Source organism: Calidris pugnax, unplaced genomic scaffold (genome assembly GCF_001431845.1).
Source record: "Calidris pugnax isolate Ruff unplaced genomic scaffold, ASM143184v1 scaffold178, whole genome shotgun sequence".
Taxonomy (NCBI): Eukaryota; Metazoa; Chordata; class Aves; order Charadriiformes; family Scolopacidae; genus Calidris; species Calidris pugnax.
The window spans coordinates 2,613,894-2,632,401 of NW_015090986.1; the positions used below are offsets into that span (position 1 = coordinate 2,613,894).

The following is an 18,508-nucleotide window of genomic DNA, read 5'->3' on the forward strand; positions in this document are numbered from 1 at the left end:
CTTGCTGATGGTGCAAAATCTAATATGCATGTGCAAAAGGGCTATTTGGTCATCCCAATGAATATGCAAGCATAGCCGGAGATAAGTATTAGGTAAGCAAAATAATGAGAATCTTTTGTGTATAAATAATAGGTGAATATCCCCGGTAAGGTGTGCTAGATTTGTGAATTTTCACCCAGCACCCAACATTGGATAAAGCAGTATCTCCTCACTAGACTACTTCTGGTTTTGAGAGCTTTTATTTCAGGTAACAATATCCCTGTCCATGATGTCCCTGCCCGTGATGTTGTGCTCAGCAACAAAACCCGGTAGAAAGAGGACTGTTTGGAGTTATGGTGCTCATCACTCTAAGTAACCTTTACACGTGATAGAGCTCCGGTTTCCTGGAAATGGCTAAACATCTATCTGCCGATGCAAAGTACTGGATTAGTTCCTGATTTTGCTTTGCTTGTGCGTACAGCTTTTGCTTTACCTGTTAATCCATCTTTATCTCGACCCACATTTTCTCCCTTCTGCCCTTTCTCTCCCATATCCTACTGCAAGCGGGTGACCGAGTGGCTGTGTGGGTCAACCCACAACAGCAAGGCAAATCCAGATTTTTCTGATGTCAACTTGCAGAATTACGCAATTTAGAAAAACACAAGAAAGCCAAACCCGCATCAGATTTGATTTGTAAATGAGGCTCGCTTTTTCTTGCCTTGCCCCACGTTTTTGTCTATCTAATGATGACAGGCGCAGCCAGACATAATCTATATTTTTCGGGTAGGGCTAAATCTGGCCGGGTCGGGATTTTACACCTTTGGGAACTCTGGGGCCCGGGTTTCACCAGCAGACACCGCTCTCCTCGCGGCCCACGGACACTCCGCCTTTCCATAAGGCCTGCCAGGGCCAGGCTAGGCCGCAGGCCCCGCGGGCCCCAGAGGCCGTGGCAGCCCGCCCCGAGAGGCGGCTGAGGAGCCCGTCCCGCCGGGCCGCTATGGAGACGTTAACGGTCGCTCCTCCGGCGCGCGCCAAGCCTCCTCCCCACCCCCGCCACGCAAGGCCTCGCGCCAGCCGCCCGCCGGGGAGGGCGCAGGGGGCGGGGCCGGCGGGCGGCGGGGGCGGGGCCGTACTCCCCCCCCGCCGGGGGTTGTTGTCTCCGTACGGCCGTGGAAGGGGAGCGGGGGGGAAGCTCTCGCGAGATCAGCGTTGGCGCCGTGACCTCCATGTGAGAGCGGCGGCGCCTGGTAAACACTCCCCGGGGCTGGGAGATGGCTCCCGCGGGCGCCCGTTAGACCCGGTCCGCCGCCGCACCCCGCCTGGCTCCGCCTCGCCGTGCGGTGCTGCCCCCGGCGGGGGTCGGGACGGGCCGGGACGGCGAGCGGGGGGCGGGGGGGGGCTCGTGTGGCGGGCGATCGGGAAGTGGCGGGGGATCGTCTCGGTTTGGGGGTCTCCTTCCTTCTCCGCGCCCCTCTGAGGGAGGACGGGCGGCCCGGCCGGCGCCCGTTCCGCGGGATTTGAAAATCCTGCCCCACCGAGACGAACAAAGAGCGGGGGAAGCGCCCGGTCCCCTCCCCTTCTCCCTCGCACGCCGCAGACGCGCACCCGGGGAGCGGACCCCATCTCCATCCCCCGCCCCGGGACCTCCCTCCCTCCCTTCCCCGCCGCTGGCCGAGCGAGTGGGAGGGTGCCCACCATGTGGATCCAAGTCCGCACCATCGACGGCACCGAGACCCAGACCATCGACGACCTGAGCCGCCTTACCAAGATCGAGTGCCTGCGGGAGAAGATCCAGGAGACCTTCCGCGTCAGCCCGGACCGCCAGCGTCTCTTCTACCGGGGCAAGCAGGTGAGGCGGGAGACGCCCCTACCTGGATGGCAGGGGCGGGGAGGGATGGGGGCTTCTCCCTCCCCTCTCGGGCTCGGCTCTTTGTGCGGCCCGGCGCTGGGGTCCCCTTCCCAGCCCGTCTGTCGTCCTCTGGCTCCGGCTTTTGTTTACTCCCGTCCCGTCGGGCCTAGAGGGAGGCGAGAAGGAGGGGGGGCGGGAGGCAGCCGCGGCCTCAGGCCTGACAAGAGGCTCCGGCACAGCCGGCGGGGCCGTATCCCGCGCCCTGCTGCCCGCCTTTTTCCCCGCAGGGCCATCGGGGGCCGGGGAGGTCCCTTTGTGTGTTTGTTTTCCCACCTGAACGGCGGGAGGGTCCGCCCCCAGCCCCCCGCCGTTACCGTGCCGAAGTGACAGGGCGGCCGGAGGGGGAGGAAGAAGAAGCCTCTCCGCTCTCCGACCCGAGCCCGGCATCGTGCGTGTGAGTGTGTGTGTGTGTGTCCCGCGGGCCGTTTCCACGGCGGAACGCCGCCCCTGGGGTCCGCACGTGGCGGGGGACGCGGGCGGGAAGGCGGTGCGAAGTCGCCGTGTCCCGTCCGTAGCCGCTGGGGTCGGTACGGCGGTGCCCCTCCCCCCGCCGACCGAGTAACGGTTTTGGGAGCCCGTCCCGCTCCCCGCCTTGCCGGGGGGGTGCAGGGCGGGACGCGGCCTCCTGGGGCTCCCCTGTGGGCGGGGTCCCTGCGGGGCACAGGCTGTGTGTGTCCCGCTCCTCCTGGGGAACAGCGTGTCACGGGTGGGCTCCGGGCCGTCCGGAGGGGCCGGCGGGGGTCCATCCAGCCCCGGGGTGCGGTATCGCTAGGGTGACGGGCAGAAAGCCGTGTGGGCTGGTACTTTTCCCCAGCTCTCCGGTGCCAGATACGTTTTGCGTTGCCTCGGGCTGCATCTTTGTTGCTGGAAGGTTGGTAACGTTTCCAGCTGCATTGCATAAGCCGTGAGGTGTGCTCAGTGCTGGTGTTTTGAAGTGAGGCGCAGCTGTGACCTGGCAGGGAAGGTATCAGATGTGTGATGTGTTGTTTCTGGGAGAGTGGCTGTTGAGATGCACCTTCTTGCAGCGGATGAGTGTTGCAGTGTTCCTCTACACTGAGTAATGCAAGGCAGTGCGATTTCTGCCTCAAAACAAGCCAAGTGCGTATCTTTACAAACAAGACGGGGGGAAAGTGGGAAACGTATCTAATTATGAATAGGAGGTAGGCATTATGGCTAGATGCTAAGACTAGATTGTGAACCCAATAGCGAATCAGTAGATTTTTGTGTTTTATGCATCCGTGAGAGGGAGCATTTGGGAGGACGTGTCTATTGAGACAGTTACAGTCGATCTCATGTTTCTCTGAAGGGAATAAATCTAGGAGCATCAGTCTTGAAGTTGTGTAACTTGCTTAGCTCTGCTGGCACACCTTTCAGTGCAGAGCTTGACATGCGACACGAGGTTTACCCGAGAAACAGGGAAGATGAGCCTGTAGTGATTTGTACTTTTCTGTGTAGTCTGTCAGTAGCCAGACCAATTACTTTGAACATTTTAGTTAACAGATGTCTTGCTTATGAAAGCAGAATAGTGAAGTATTACAGCTGAAGTTGGCTACACGAGCAGCATTTGTGAGCTTAGTACTTAGTTTGGTTTAGGACACAGTTGGGATCACGTTCAGTGAAGGGTTACAGAGTTCTGTTTTGTAGCTTCACTCACCATTTATGTACATTTTCTTAAAATTATTATAATTAATCCTGAAGTTTCCTTGGTGGTTATGGATTGCTTTTCTGATCCCATGGTGCTAATAAGTAGAAAAAAGGTCAAAAGGATTGCTCTTGCACAAGCAAAACTGGATGTTGAGAGACATGAGAGAAGGAAACTGTAAACAATCTCTCTTACAGTTGTGATAAAACAAAAATAGAATAAAAAAGGCCATTTCAATTAAGTGTGCGGTGAATGGAACGCGGTATATTGAGGTAAACAACATGGAAAAACTGAAGATTCCTGCATGTGTTGGAAAAACCATTATCTAGACCAAACTCTCCTCTTGTTTTATCTGTTTAGTACCAAGTATGATTAAATCTGTGCAGTCTGCTAGTAAAACTCTGATCTTGCAACAGAACTGCTTACTGTACTCTCTCTGGGAACTTTTTCTAGAAATAATTGGATCCTGCAAGTGTGGGGTGCTGAAAACTGGCTAAATGACCTCCTTTCTTCTGATAAAATGGGTGGTGTATGAGATTATAAGGATACAGAAACCTGAGTGAGTCACTGTTTATGGGCTGAATTTCAACAACTTCATGTTCTTAGCTTGAAGTAAAGATCAGCTTCAACTGATATTTTGAGCTAGATCTGTTATTTTGGAGTGTCCATGTCCAGAAAACATAGTTGATGTGGTATACCGTAATTTACTGTTGTCAAACACAAATGCAGGACATTAAATGGGCAGTACTTCATGCTTCTCAAGGATCGAAATGCCGTAAAACTACTGATGAAAATCTAGGGTTGTGATTAATGTAGTATTTTGTATTATTGGTTTGGTTTTTTCCCCTTGTAAACCAAGAAAAGCAGTATTTGGTTGAACAGACTGTTTCCTGGTTTTTAACTCTTTCTGCCAGGAGCACCTATGTGTGGCACTGAAGAGTGAGCAAGATAGTATTACTGTGTGACTTGGTCTGGTCTGTGGGGACTTCCTTGACTCTCTGGGGATCCACATTTCTGCAGAGCTGAGTAACTGTCTATTGGCTAGAGAAGTCAAGTCATTCCGTAGATTGAGGTCGATCTTTCTGAGGAAAGGGAGTAGTAGTATATGCATAATTCTTTACTGTGGTGCAATAACCTAGTCTGCAGCTAGCCAGAGAATTCTACTGAACGTAGAAACCTCTAGTGATGTCTCTTGCATTCACTGTTGAAGAGGTTGGATCGTTGGCTGGAGGCGGTTTCTTGGAGAGGCCCAAATATTTCCCTATGGTGTAATAAATCATATCTTAACCTTGCTCCACCATAGACTATTCTCATCTAATGCTTTATCTGTGGTGTTATATGTTAACTCTGAGTAAACTTATAAATTACAGTGCATTGTGTGGAGTTGGTCTAAAATTCAGAGGCGCAAAACAAGACAGTCTGTCTTCTGGCAGCATACTGTCTTAATGGGAAAACTATTTATAGCACTATATAGTGCTACATAGCACTTCTTGGTGCAAATAAAAATTCTCAGTTTTATTCATGAAGTTGAAGGAGATATAGTAGACAAATTCTTGGCGCTTTTCTATAGCTTTTCTATACAAGAGGTGCCAATATAAAGCAGATTTTCTGTAGGACCAAGCTATGGTGGTTGTGGGATTTCTAGCTTTCAGTTGCAGCGCTGGAAAAATTGAGCAGTAAAAATATGTTGAAGTTTATTTAAATGTGAAAACTTGCCAGAGAACTTAAGGTTGTCTGAAAGACTGTAGGGGTATTAATACCAGTTTGTTTCACATAGAACTAAATGCGCACACTGTTGTATTTCAGCACTGTGTTGTTTATGGAATATAAAATATAATGTAATCTTGTGTGAAATCCACTTGTCTAATAGATTTTTTTCTGTCAACCTCTCCCACCCTGTTGGAATTTAAATTGAGTCAAAACTTGTAAGTGGTTGTTAAAGAAGCCATCATCTCACGTTGCTTTTCCATAGTGCTTATCAGAGTCAGGGAAGAAGGACATTGGATCCCAAACACTTCTTCTCAGTATATGTAAGAGGCAATGACTTGAAATAGCTTTTGAAGTTGTTAATCTTGTGTGTGAGGAAGACACCCCAAACCTTTTTTCATGGGAGACCAAAGTCAGCAGGTGGAAATGAGAGTGTTGAAGCCATCTATTTACTTGATGTGAAAGCTGTTGCAAATCAGGCTTACTTCATTAGAAGAAATTCAGCTCTGCTTTTATGCACAAAATAGTATGGTAGTATGTATTGTGTCACTTGGCCGTGTAAGTTCACTCTTATGTGTAGTTTGTCAGGTCCATGCTGTGATGCCCCAGTACTTAGGGTTTTGTTTCTGTAAATTTAGCTGAAATGGTAAAGGGGCAGGAGGGCTGGAGGAACTTTAGTTTTTCGTGATAAAGGAGCCTCAGTGAAACGTATAGTTATAAATCTGGCAATAGGACATACTTTTGTTTACCTACAGACTTTCTTATACAAGACCTCTTTAACTCCTGCTGACCTGAACTGGTACTTGAGCAGTTGATAGAATCTTGCGTGAATTCAAGCTGCTAAGCTTCAGGTTTGTGAACTGTATGTTTTAAGGGCTTCTTAAATACTTACTGCTTGGTTGAATTTCCAGAAAGATAGAAAAGCATTATTTCTGGAGTCTTTCCCCGAAGAATGGGAGTGCTAAACCTATTCATAAAACAATCAAGTTTCTTAACACAATCTCTTCCCAGCTTTTTTTTGTTTGAAAAATTGTAAACATTTTCAGCTGCAACTGTCCAAACCTCGTCTGCTTCAGGCAGAATCTGGGTGTGAGAAATCTTCAATTGGAGCAGTTTGTTTTACACTTTGGAGAAATAATTTGAAGAAGCCTTAGAAAGGAAGTGATTGCCATTCTTTTATGAAGCTGGTAGCAAGTAGCTCTGTCACTTGATGGGAGGGAGACAATCTGGGGTCTCCAGGACAGATATGATTAGACAGCATTCCAAAATTCCTGAAACATGTACGGGCTATAATCTGAATTTAGGTGGCAGTAGATGCGGTACTGAAATCAGCTTCTTGTTAATTTTTTACTGTAAAGCTACTAATGCAGTTTACCATTCCTTGGTACCATTATCTTTGTTATTCAAAGCATCTAAGCAAACTGAAGGAAAAGCCGAGGCATACGTGAAAACAGAATACTTTATACAATTTTATATGTACGACTTCAGTATTAGGAAGCTGGAAAAACATAATATAATCTGTAAGAAATTGGAGCCAGCTTTAAGGCTATATTTTGTGGCATGTATATTTATTTGTGTAACCTAGTTAAGATAGTTTAGTACTTGTACTTTTCTAATTAATCTGAAAGCTCTTGGAATATTTCTCTTTATATTAAAAGAAAAAAAACGCACACCACAAACTCTTAGATGCAGAACACACTTGATGAATGGTCTAGACTGACAACTAGGTGATGAGGATTTCCTGTGATGAAATGTGATCAAATGTTAATACAATTTATATTGATGGAAGTTATGAGATGATTCTCTTCTTTAAAAGCTGTTAAATGGATCTCTGTTCCCAATCATTTAATGGTTAAGTTATGTTAAAATAACTGCCCTGATACACTTCTGCATTTTTTTATTAAGACTTTTTTTTGTTGATTGCAGAAGGTTCAGATAATAACCAGTTCTTCATTAAAGGTATCCTTACAAGCTGCAGATAGTCATTTGCTCTCCCCTGGCACCAGTGTTGCTGAACTAAAGTTGCCTGTGCTATAGAAGTTCGTGCCATCATACAGGAGGTACTTGACCCCTCTTATCAGCATAGAGATGGACGAGTCTTTCTGTGCTTCTGAGGATTTCAATGTAGCTTTATATTTTGACACACTTTTGTGTTGTTTTTTTTTTTTTTTAAACAAAAGTGTCAGGTAATCCTAAATATCTGCCAGAAGATGCCATGAAGTTCTATTTATCTGGTTAGAAGACTCCTGAGAACTGCAAGAGAAGAAAAACCTTGCTGCTCTAACTCCATCTTCCAGCTGAAAGTTAATGAGCAGGTGTTCCTTTAATGGGATTGAGAGTTGCATCCAAAAAGAAAATGACATATTTAAATTCACAGTTGGGTTGTTTTTTTTTTTTTATTTCACCCAGTGATAAATGAAGAAATAATCTTAAAAACCTGAGCTTATTATTAAAAAAAATTAAGGAGGTACGGACTTGAACCCTGTACAAGTCATTGGTTGAGACTGAGAATATCTGCCTTCATCTTGAACTTCTAAGTCAAGAAGTCTTTTCTTACAGCTCTTGACTTTCAGCTGTTCTTGTGTTGCCACTAATCTTGTACACTGGAATCTTTTTTTGATTATAGTTAGTCCAGATCAAAAGGTAAAAGGGGTTGGTACTACCTGTACACTCTGCAAATATTTTTGTAGTAATGTTGTAAAAAACCACGTGTTTTGTTGGAGAACATGGCCTTAATATGTAGGCTTCTGTGTTTAATTTTAGTTAGAGAACATTAAAAAAAAGTCTGCATTTCTTAGAGAAACCTAGTAGTCTTGATTGAGTATAAAGGTGACTAATGCACATTTATCATAGTGTTTGTACTGAGATTGATGTTTCATCAGCAAGACTCTGTAACATCTTCCTAGGTTGTCTGGCTTTGTGCAGCATGCTGGACTTCCTCTTTGTGTGGAGAGTTGAAGAAGCATGACATCTTCATACTGTGCTATGAATGAACTTACTGGTTGCCACTATAATTTTAGAAAAGCCTTTCTTCCAAGAAACTGGAAGCTTCTGTGTTCTTCCTTCTCTAAGATTTCCTCTTGCCGTATGCTTTACGCTGAGTACTATGATACTTACGTAGACGATGATTTACTGAGAGTAAGACATCTGATAGCATTCAGCCTTCTTGTAAGCAGAAGTTAGGTTTCTAAATCAACCTTGAGATGGAGAATATTAGAAACTCTGGAAGTTCACTTCACTTGCTTTCAGTGAGAACTCAGCTGGAAGCTACAGGTTCTTGATTTCTTCAGGCTAACTTACCCTTTGGGTAACTCCTGTAAACCATACTTAACCAAATTTTTCTACTAAACAGAAGCTTAAAGCTCTTTACCCTTATGCACTGGGCGTTAAAGAAGTTTGTAATACCTGTGTAGATTAAAAGATTGATGTCACTTAACTTTTCATCATACTGCTTTAATTAAAGAGCTCTTCTGCATTCATTGTAGTTTCTTTCATCTTCAGTGCTAGATGTAGGCACTGCTTTAGTTCTTGGAAAAGAAAATGTCAGAAGATACTCAAAGGCATACTTTCAAAAGTGATTAAGGATCTTGACTGTCAAGTGTAATGGCTGGATTAGGGTGACCTAGGAACTTACCCTCTTGGATCATACTTAAAAACAGTAGGCAATGAGTTCTTACAAGAATGACTATGTGATTTCCGGGAGGTCTCTGTACAGGCTGTATAACCCATAATGAGCTGTGCTTCTGCTAGGACTTGTAGACAAGTTAATATGATAGTAATTGCTGAATAACTTGTCAGGTTTGGGTTTGTTTTGGGTTTGGTTTTTTTTTCCAAGTAATGTAGTATCATGCTGCACTCTGCATGATCATTCATGTTCATCTAAGTGCAGCTTCTACAAGTTTTTGAAGTAATTTGTGGCTTGATATTACTAGACAGTTCTAACTGTGATAGTAAGTAGGTATCAATTCCAGTATTGCATTGCTACAGCTACTCTTGTGTAGTAGTGTTAGCACAGTGTTGTCTTACATTTAAGTATTTATAATGACCTTCTCTAGAAGTATTTTGAAATTGACAGTGTCTTTAACGTGATCTGTGAAAATACATTTGAAGGATGTAATTTGTTTCTCTACTTGTGGATGTTTAGTATAGTGAAAAAGTGCTAGATGCAGTAAATATAGCTGCTCTTTAGCGGTACTTCATTCAGAATATGTTAATGAAACCTCAGAAGCTTTTGAAACATGCCAGTCATTAAGACGAAGGAAAACTGAAAGTGAAATCTACTGTTTAGGAGACAAATACATCTTTCTTCTTTTTTTTTTTTTTTTTATGACTCTAGGATCAGAAGAGCTAGCAAGATTTCATAAACGAAATTGCCTGTTCAGTTATCTTTGCTTTAGTACATGTTCTAATCGCCCGTTAACTGACTTGAATGAGATACAGCTTGATTGTCTGGTACTTGCCCGATTAATTTTGTTTTCGGTTTGCATGTATAAACTTGTGAATGAAATGCTTAGTGAATGATTAAGTAAACATGTAATGTTTCTATCTTTTCTTTTAATGCACTGTCCAAGCAAACATATTCGTGGGGAATCGTCTTAGTATCTTTATGCAGCAGAATGGGATGAAATTGTTTATTTATCTATATAAATGGCTATTGTTGGAAATGAGCATACCATGAAGCTGACTGAGGGACTTGTCAGCACCTATTCCCACAAATTGCCAAATTTTTGATGAAATTTTCTACCCTTATTGGTTGAATATTTAACTTGTTTGTGAGGTAATTTTGGACTCAATTCAGTAATGCTTTCATGAATTTTTATGACAAGCAAGGCAGTGTTGTCTGGGAAATAAGAGGGGTGGGTGAGTGTGTGGGGGCGTTGTTTGTGTGCTTTCTGCGGTTGTTGGTTGTTTTTGGTTTTTTGTGGGGTTGGTTTGTTGGTTTTTTCTGGAGTTCTTAGTAAGAAATACTTTATTCCGGGATGGATGTAAAATGCTAGTTGTCTGCAGAAAGGAAGGTATCACGTTTTTCATCCTACTGTTTGTTAATATCCACACACAGTGATCTGATACTGCTTTAATAATATAATTTGAAAAGTGGTCTTACAGTCCCTGGCCAACTTAGAGTAGGAGGTACTATTCTGTCTGCAGGAACAAGTGATGTGCTTCATTGCTGTTTTTTCACTCTAGCAGTCTGTGAGGTTATGCCTTACTGGCTAAGATCCCGTTGTTAGATTAACACCAGTATAATATCAGTAATTCAAGAACAAACATCTTGTAGTTTTTCTCTCCATTTATGGTGGTGTGGAAGTCTTTAAACACTGATTGTTTTCCAAGTTTGTTACTCGAGGGATTTAAATTGTCAGTGATGCAGTTATGCTGGGTATAGGTATACTTGCAGATATGCACATTAATTCTTGTAAGCCAAATAGCATGTGAACTTGATTTTACCAGCTGAGTTTCTGTATTTCTCTACTTTGTTCCCAGAAGCAGCCAGTGTGGCAGGGTCATTGACTTGGTCTAAATTTATACGGTTACTAATATTCTGGGAATGTATTTTTTGGTCATGTAATAAACAGGTGCTCTTTCCCCATCACATCCCTCATCACAAATGAGACATCCTGTCTCATTTGAAGTGTGGCTATAGTAATCTTACCTCTGTTACTGTGCTTTTAGACTGAAGCGTGACATTGGTAGTTATAGAATAGCTGGCAGTCATAAAATATTTCTGCAAAGAATACTGATTATAAAAACAAAATAAAAAACCCTGGACCACTTGGGCAGAGAATAGAGTGCTAATTCATTATAAATTTATACTGTAAAGTAGACAGGTTTGCAGTCACCGGTTTATTCTCCTGTCCTTTTAGTTCATGTTCATCAAAGCAGACTTTGATTTCTACACAGGAATAGGTAGTGCGTTTGTGTCATTAGAGAAGGCTGCTTCTTCCTCAAGGCCTAGCCTAGGTACATCTTATTTTCTGACCATGCTAAATATAACTATTCCTGTACAGACTACTTTTTTATGTCTCTTCCCCCCCCCCCCCCCCCCTTTCTCCTCCTAACAGGAGGGTAAAGCCTTCAGTGGGTGTATGTGTGTTAATTTGTTTTCCCATTTTTTTTTTGCTATAGCTAATTTTCTCCACTATCTCTGCTTTTTTCACATCTGAACACAAACTCACTCAGAGTCAAGTGATGCCAAACTTCTAAATCTATTCTGAGTGGGTTTGAGATGAGGCAAACAACATTTTAGTGGAAATGTTATGTCATATTCTTTTTTAGTTTCTTCCCCCCCCCCCCCCTTCCTTTCTCATGCTAATAGGGAGGATTCAGTTGTGGATTGAAGATATGACTTATTCTGCTATCATAACTGATGAATAGATCGCAAAGACTAGACAGAGGACATTTTTTAGTTGAGTGTTAACACTGGTTACCTAGTTATGGTAGGTAATTCAGACTGTTTGGATTTAGATTGTCACTGAATTGACTTTAAACTGCGGTATCTCAAAACATTTTTTGTCAGCTGCATCTGGTGTGTCTGAAGAGGAAGGGAACAATGAAAGAATTTCTTTGCTTTCACCTGTGTGTTGCCTATATACCCGCAGTCTACCAGGAGCAAAGTTATCCTTTTCTTCCCACTGCATTAGCTTTCAGAAGATTTCCTCATACCATAGGATTCTAGAAATTGCGCACTAGAACCTCTGGCACAGCTTGTCCAGTCTAATTGGAACAGAAAATAGAGCAGAAGTTATGTTGTCTCCAATAATGTCCAATATATTTGTTATTTCAGAAGCGATGTATTTTGCAGATGTACTGCCGATTATTTTTTTTTTAAAAAAAACCATTTTGCAACCAAAAGAATGAGTTGGTGAGGCAGTAAATCTCCACAGTACGCCTCGAGTAGTGCTGAGCAGCAGCAGCACAAAAAATGCAGACCTTCTTTCCCTCTCCTCTGCTCCTCTTTTCAAATATGTTATTGCGAGTTGATTATTTGTCTTTTGTTTTGGGTCTATTTGCATTTTGAATCCAAGAATAGCTGTTTTTCTTTAATAATCTTAACAATGAAAATACAAACTTCTTGCGGTGTGAAAAGCCCCCAGATCTGGATTTTCATAGGGTTCCAAGAAACATTTGTCCCCTTTGTTAAGGAGTTGTCAAAAGCATAGGAATGTACAACATGGTGGGATGGGAAGGGTTAGTTAAACTTAAGTAACTTGCTACTCATTATAAAGCTCTAGCCTGAAGCTCCAGACACAGGAGGCAGTGTTGGTAGTCAGCTGTAGCGTAACAGTTGCTTCAGATTTCCGTTTTGCAACTTGTGTTCATTTAATAGTTACAGTATCAAAATCTTCAGTGCAGTTTGATCTGCTGTATCTTGGACTGGTTTGGAAACAGTCAGCTGAACAAGGATGGTTGCCATAGCTGTTCACCAGACAGCTGGGTCAGCTTTAATTACATCAAAACAAACTCAGAGCACTCCTGTTTACACGCCCCACCAGCCGATACAGTAGTTGTCTGCAGTAAGGAGAGTAACTTTTATTTTTTTTAACACAGATCTTAAATTCATGGAATAGTAACTGATTAATTTCTTGGGTGTTAGCTTATGTCCATGACTGTCCTCTGCCCTTTAGCTTTATTTTGAAAAAGCAGAGGGGATGAAGGAAGAAATGTGCATTCCACCTTTGTCTATTCTGAGATCATTTTAATGTTACAAAAACCTATATTGGTGAGAAGCTGGAGAATTCCTTCCCACTTCTTCATTTCTTTCTGTTGCTTCGTTCTCATACTTTTTCTTGTTGTATTGATACTGCCTATAGGCTCATGAAAACAGATTTGTTTAAAAAGTTTCCTTAAACAGTGATGTTGAAAATAGCACCTATTGTGGAAAAAGGTCAGGTAATTTTTTTCCAGCAAAAATACTTTGGAAGCATGTGGGAGTTTTTCAGTCATGCACATTTTTCTCCCAGTGCAATGTGAAGTAAAATGTAACTAACCAAATTCTAGTTTTCCCAAAGCAACGCGTTACACTTTTAGGTAAATTAAATCTCTACTTCAAAGATGCTGTTGATCATTAAGATTTTTTTTTAGCTGAGGAAGGCAGCAGTGGTCATTATTCCCTGTTTTTCTTTTCTCCTAGTGTACAACTTGGTGGTTTTTTGTGTGAGTTTCTAGCTTAGTTGTAGGTAGGTGTGGTCATCAGGTATAATAAAGATAATAACAGGTATCTTAAAGCTGTGAAGAGTGGGGCCCAAAATAATGTTTAGTAACTGTGTGCTATATGTGATTAAAGAGTCTACTTCTATTTATAGTCTGGTGTTCTGCAGGATCTGATTGCATCTGGAATATAGTGATGCATAAAGTTATTTGAGGGAGTGCTACGCAGTGCATGTTACTTCAGTTCTATAATAGCTTTTAAACTGGCCCGTTGAAAAACTTAACTTTCAGTTAAGTGAATAATCTTGTTTTGATCTTGGGCAAGGATTGAAAAACTTAACTTTCAGTTAAGTTAGGTGAATAATCTTGTTTTGATCTTGGGCAAGGGGGCTGGGAGGCAGGTAACCTTGCTTAATCCAGACTAAAAATGTTTTTGAATGCTCTCAATTTAGGAATTTCCTTTCCTAAACTTGAAGGTCCAGTATGTATTTTTGGTGTTCCTTCTCTCTAAGTGTAGTTGCCTATGAAGAATACTTGCAGATCTTACAGTTTTGAAAAGTAAATGGAGTTGCATATGTATGAGGCAATTTGTAGCTAGATGTTTTATTTAGGAAGTACTTTGCAAAATACTAGGGAAGTGTTAGGTCCTGACTTGCTTTCTAGAAGAGATTGAGGAAGAGTTAATTGTGAAATTATGTAGCTGAAATGTACACAAAACAATGATTGTTAACTTGAAAATTCTTACATGTAATTATAGTTATTGTGTATGTTATGTAAATGGCAACAGATCCTACCTTTTTTGATTAGTAAATCATTGCATTATCTTGGATGTTGATGCATAATTAGAAGGTCTAAAGTCTGTGAAGATGACTGTTTCTAGTTTTAAACCTTTCAGTAATTGAATTAAATCATAGCTGCAGGTAACTTGATGAGAGTTTGTTTCTGTGTATACTGGAGACATAGATTTTAGTTTACCTGAAATAAATGGCTTGCGTCTTCTGGTCTGTACAGTTATTGTCTGTAAAAGGAATATTTGGAATCTATTTATGTACCTCAAGGTAGAATTTTACAAGTGTATCTTTCTTTTGACAGCTAGAAGATGGACACACCTTATTTGACTACAATGTTGGACTAAATGACATAGTTCAGCTTTTGATACGTTCTGAATCTGAAGCTCCTACCACTGCTTCTGTGACAGATCAGGATGGAGAAGTCAATTCCTGTGCTGTTTCCAACTGCAAGAACAAAGTCAAAAAGACAAATAGTGGATCACCCAGTCAGCCGTCTACATCATCTCGCTCATTTCTTATTGATCCTGGCATTGGATTGTACAAGGTATGAACAAACTTTAAAAGCTGGAAACTTGCCTCACACTTGTGGGTTTAATTTTATTGTTAAAAAAGTATATAAGTATGTATCCTCATTGCTTTCTTTCATGATTTGACATAACTCCCTATTTTGACATATAAATTGACTTCATTTAAGCTGACTTTTGCAGAGTTGTGAAAGTGTCTCTGTACCAGGCTCACTAGTTTTGCAGGTTTCAGAAGAGTTCATAAACTGACACATTGTGTTCTCCAAAACATGGTCTCATAAAAGTTTAGAGTACCTGTGAAACAGAAATATTTAATGTGAACAGAAGAAAAAAATTAAAAAATCTATGGAAAAGTGTAGCTTTTTCCCTACTTATTTTTTTTCAAGCTTGCCAAATATTTGTTTTAATACTAATGTTTCAATGTTGCTTTAGAACTAGATAAGCTGCGGAAATACAGTATTTCTTAAAATTGTATGTGATGTAGTTATTGCTGGTTATTATAGGTTTTTTAGGAATCACACATATCATACTCATTGTTAGTTTTGTACCTCATTGAATTTTCCCATATTGTCATGTAGGATTACATCAGAGTGCCAGAAGTTTAATTTAAACAGAAAGTGTGCAGTTTTCAGATTGCTACCTCATTGGATATTTAGTAGGATGTGTGTATATATAGGGAATGGTAGCATTTTACCTCCTGTTTGGGTGTTTCTCTTAGGTAAGAAATATTTGTAACAGTAATTCTTTTGATGGAAAATGTCCAAAGTTACAGAGAAGAAAAAGGAGGTAGAGACTGCTATACACATACAAATTTATTTCAGTTAGAGGAACACTGTTATTTAGACTTCTCATCCTGATGGGAAGCCATCTTAGTTTCATGTAGACTGTTACTTAATGTTTCTGGTGTTAAGGACAAGTGCTAGGTTACTTTATGCTCCTGTAGCATTCTGTGCAGTGAATTTTATTCTCTGAGGAATCAGCAAGGCAGAAAATCAGCAGCTTTAATATGGAGACACAAGATTGCCTGCTTCTTTTCTTTGCCCTTTTATCTCCATTTTTTACAGTGGGGAAAACTCCCAGTTCTTCAGTTTTGATGCTTTACAACTAATCAATTAATGTAAAAGGTAATAAAGAAAGGATGGGGAGAATGCAGGGGAGATGGGAGGCTGCAGAAGATCAGTTGGTCAAAGGAAAGGGGTGTTAAAAGTTACAATTTCAAGAATGCTAAAAATTATATCAGGTAGTCTTTTAGCTGTTCTGTTAAGGATTAAAACAGAAAATAGAGCAGGGAATGGTGATATTGGCAAACATACTCAAGGAAAACTATTCAGCTGGAATTTTTGTGATCTTTAATTCTACAGACCTAATACTTTCTCCTTCGTTACCTGTGAACTGAGTACTTCTTCAGCCAACTATGTATTTTTAATATATATAGAGGAAAATAAGGGTACGGTCATAGCATATTTTGCTATTTGTAGATACCAATAGGAACATGTAGAGGATTTCTACTTACAGAATCAGGAAAATTTTTTGACTGTATAGTTAGCCAATAATGTAATTCAAAGGTAGTAAACTTGTTTAGTAAAAGTCAATAAAAAAAGCCATAAACTAAGCTATGACAGATAGCTAAAGAGGTGGATATAGTTAATTATTTTGCATTTACTTGTTTGTCAAACAAGGAATTATCTGGTTATAGAAAGGAAGAGTTTGTTACTTTTTTTTTTTCTGTCTGAAGGAAGTCCTGTGCTTCACTGCATTTGTATCCAGAGCTAGACTCAACAAGATACCTGTTACTTACTCTATATTATGAGTAGTTTTAGCCTCTGTGCCCTCCTTTCTTTTTCAGATTTCAACTAGCAAAAGGAAAGGTAGCCAGTATGAAGTCTGTATTTAATAAAACCCCCCAAAAACAATGGAGTTGAGATTGGAAATAATAGTTAAACATCTGAGCATAACTTCATTATTATTAAAATAGTGATTTAAATGGAGTTCCTCTCTGTAGTCATTGTATATTATGTAAATCAGAATGCTTTAGCTTGTTTTGTATTTTAGTTGTACCTGACATCTGATACTTACATGGGCTCTGAAGGACTAGTAGTGGGAGAAATTGTGTTTAACTCCTGTTCCTTGTTATTAAGATTAAGAATTGTTACTGGTGTCTGGTTCATGCATTGGGGGTCCATCCCAAGGTGGTCTGAGCACATGTGAAGGACACCACTTTGGCTAAGCAGAGTACCTGTGGCTGATCTCCAACACTAAAAGGAGGAATACAAGGCATGTTACAAGAAAGGAGTTACGGTAACACTGGTTGGGCGTTTAGGAATGATGTTAAAAAAAACCAAAGCTCATTCAGAAGCATGTGTGCATGTTTCCCGTGCTGATTCTCACAGAGTCTTCATAAATTTTCCCCCAAAAATCTCTGGCTGTAGTAAAAACATCTCAGTCGAGAACTCTAACTAGTTTGGAATAAAAACCGGGCAAACTGTAATTAAAATCAGTATTTGTTTAATACTGTTCAGAAAGAGCTATTAATACCCCAGTAATTAAACCAGACACCAGTAATGTAAAATAGTTGTCTGATGTTCCTTAGTGGTCTGTGGTAATAATTATTTGCCCTTACTCTTTGCAAGGGTGTCAAGTCTGTTGTCTAAGTATGCAGATCAAATTATGGAAGGATGCATTGGAGAAGAATGATTAAGGGAGTTTGCGCTGATTATTATTTTTTTTTTTTACTCTTATTTTTTGTAATTTTTTTGTTCTGGCTCCGATGATATTTGGCTTGGCTAATATGGCTTCTCGGGCACTTTTATAAGTGGTTGTAAGAAATAGCAGGAGATGGGGGAATCCTTCGTGTGTGGCTCCCTCAACTGTGGTTTTGAAAGGAGAAAGTAAAGAAAGTAGCACTTTGAGCTACAAGTAGTTCAAACACATGAGGTTGTGTAGGGATGCCTTTGTGAGCATTCCTTGAAGTGCCAGAATCCACTGTTTATTTTTAAAATACATTGATAGATTTAAAATGGGGCTTTCCTTCTCCGATTTACTTACATGGCTGCAATTTTAACCCTGCTGAAAAGCTGTACTCTGAATACTGTAGGTTGCAAGAATAAAAATCGAAAGAATACACGTTTTTTACATGGGAGGAGAAGTACAGCATTGAATTTTGGAAGCAATTTTAAGAAGGTGAATGAAAAGAGTAAAATGTGAGGTATTGCTTTCTTGGGGTAAAAATGTTAGCTCAAAATGCTGTCAAATGCACTTTCAGATACCTAAGGACTGCTTCACTCTAAATACTAGAAGTTATTGAGCGTGGTGTTTTGCTTGCTCCTGTGAAAATACAGTAAGATTGTCTACTTTATATAAACTAGCCTTTGGGCTCAGTATGAGTAAGTATCTGTCTTCCACTATGTTGGTAGTTGGCAAAGCCTTGTAGCTTAAAGCAGATAGATATGTGTCTCTGTATATATACATATATATGTATGTATCTCATAGTTTATTACATATTTTCTATGGTAAGGCTGTGCATAGTTCTGTTCTAATAAATTTTTTAAACTTGGTGTACTGTTGATAAAGTGTTCTTAAGATCTTTTTTTGTGTGTGTTCTTAATATTATTAAAGGAACATCTACTTAATTAGCTGAGTACCTGAGAAAATGAAACTTGATTTAGAATATTTTAGTGGTTTGGTTGCTTAATACCAGTATTAATCTCAATACATAAGGGAGAAATTCTGTGAGATAGTACCATTTCTACCATAAGGAGATCTTTCATAAGATTTTTGGCTGACTTTGGCAACTTTGTTTCCTCCCTCT

The 18,508-nt window shown here is 40.9% G+C and overlaps 1 protein-coding gene across 2 annotated transcripts in view; it reads left to right on the plus strand.

Annotated features, from left to right (window-relative positions):
• Window positions 1-1,401: 1,401 nt before the first annotated feature.
• The window catches only part of UHRF2 (ubiquitin-like with PHD and ring finger domains 2, E3 ubiquitin protein ligase), a 90,258-nt gene continuing 73,151 nt past the window's right edge, over window positions 1,402-18,508 (plus strand). The window contains exons 1-2 of one of the 2 annotated variants that reach the window (XM_014953937.1): window positions 1,402-1,828; window positions 14,478-14,720. In XM_014953937.1, coding sequence (XP_014809423.1) covers window positions 1,676-1,828; window positions 14,478-14,720 — 396 coding nt within the window. In that variant the 5' untranslated portion in view covers window positions 1,402-1,675. The remainder of the gene's footprint in view (window positions 1,829-14,477; window positions 14,721-18,508) is intronic. The other variant, XM_014953938.1, reaches the window with a different exon arrangement.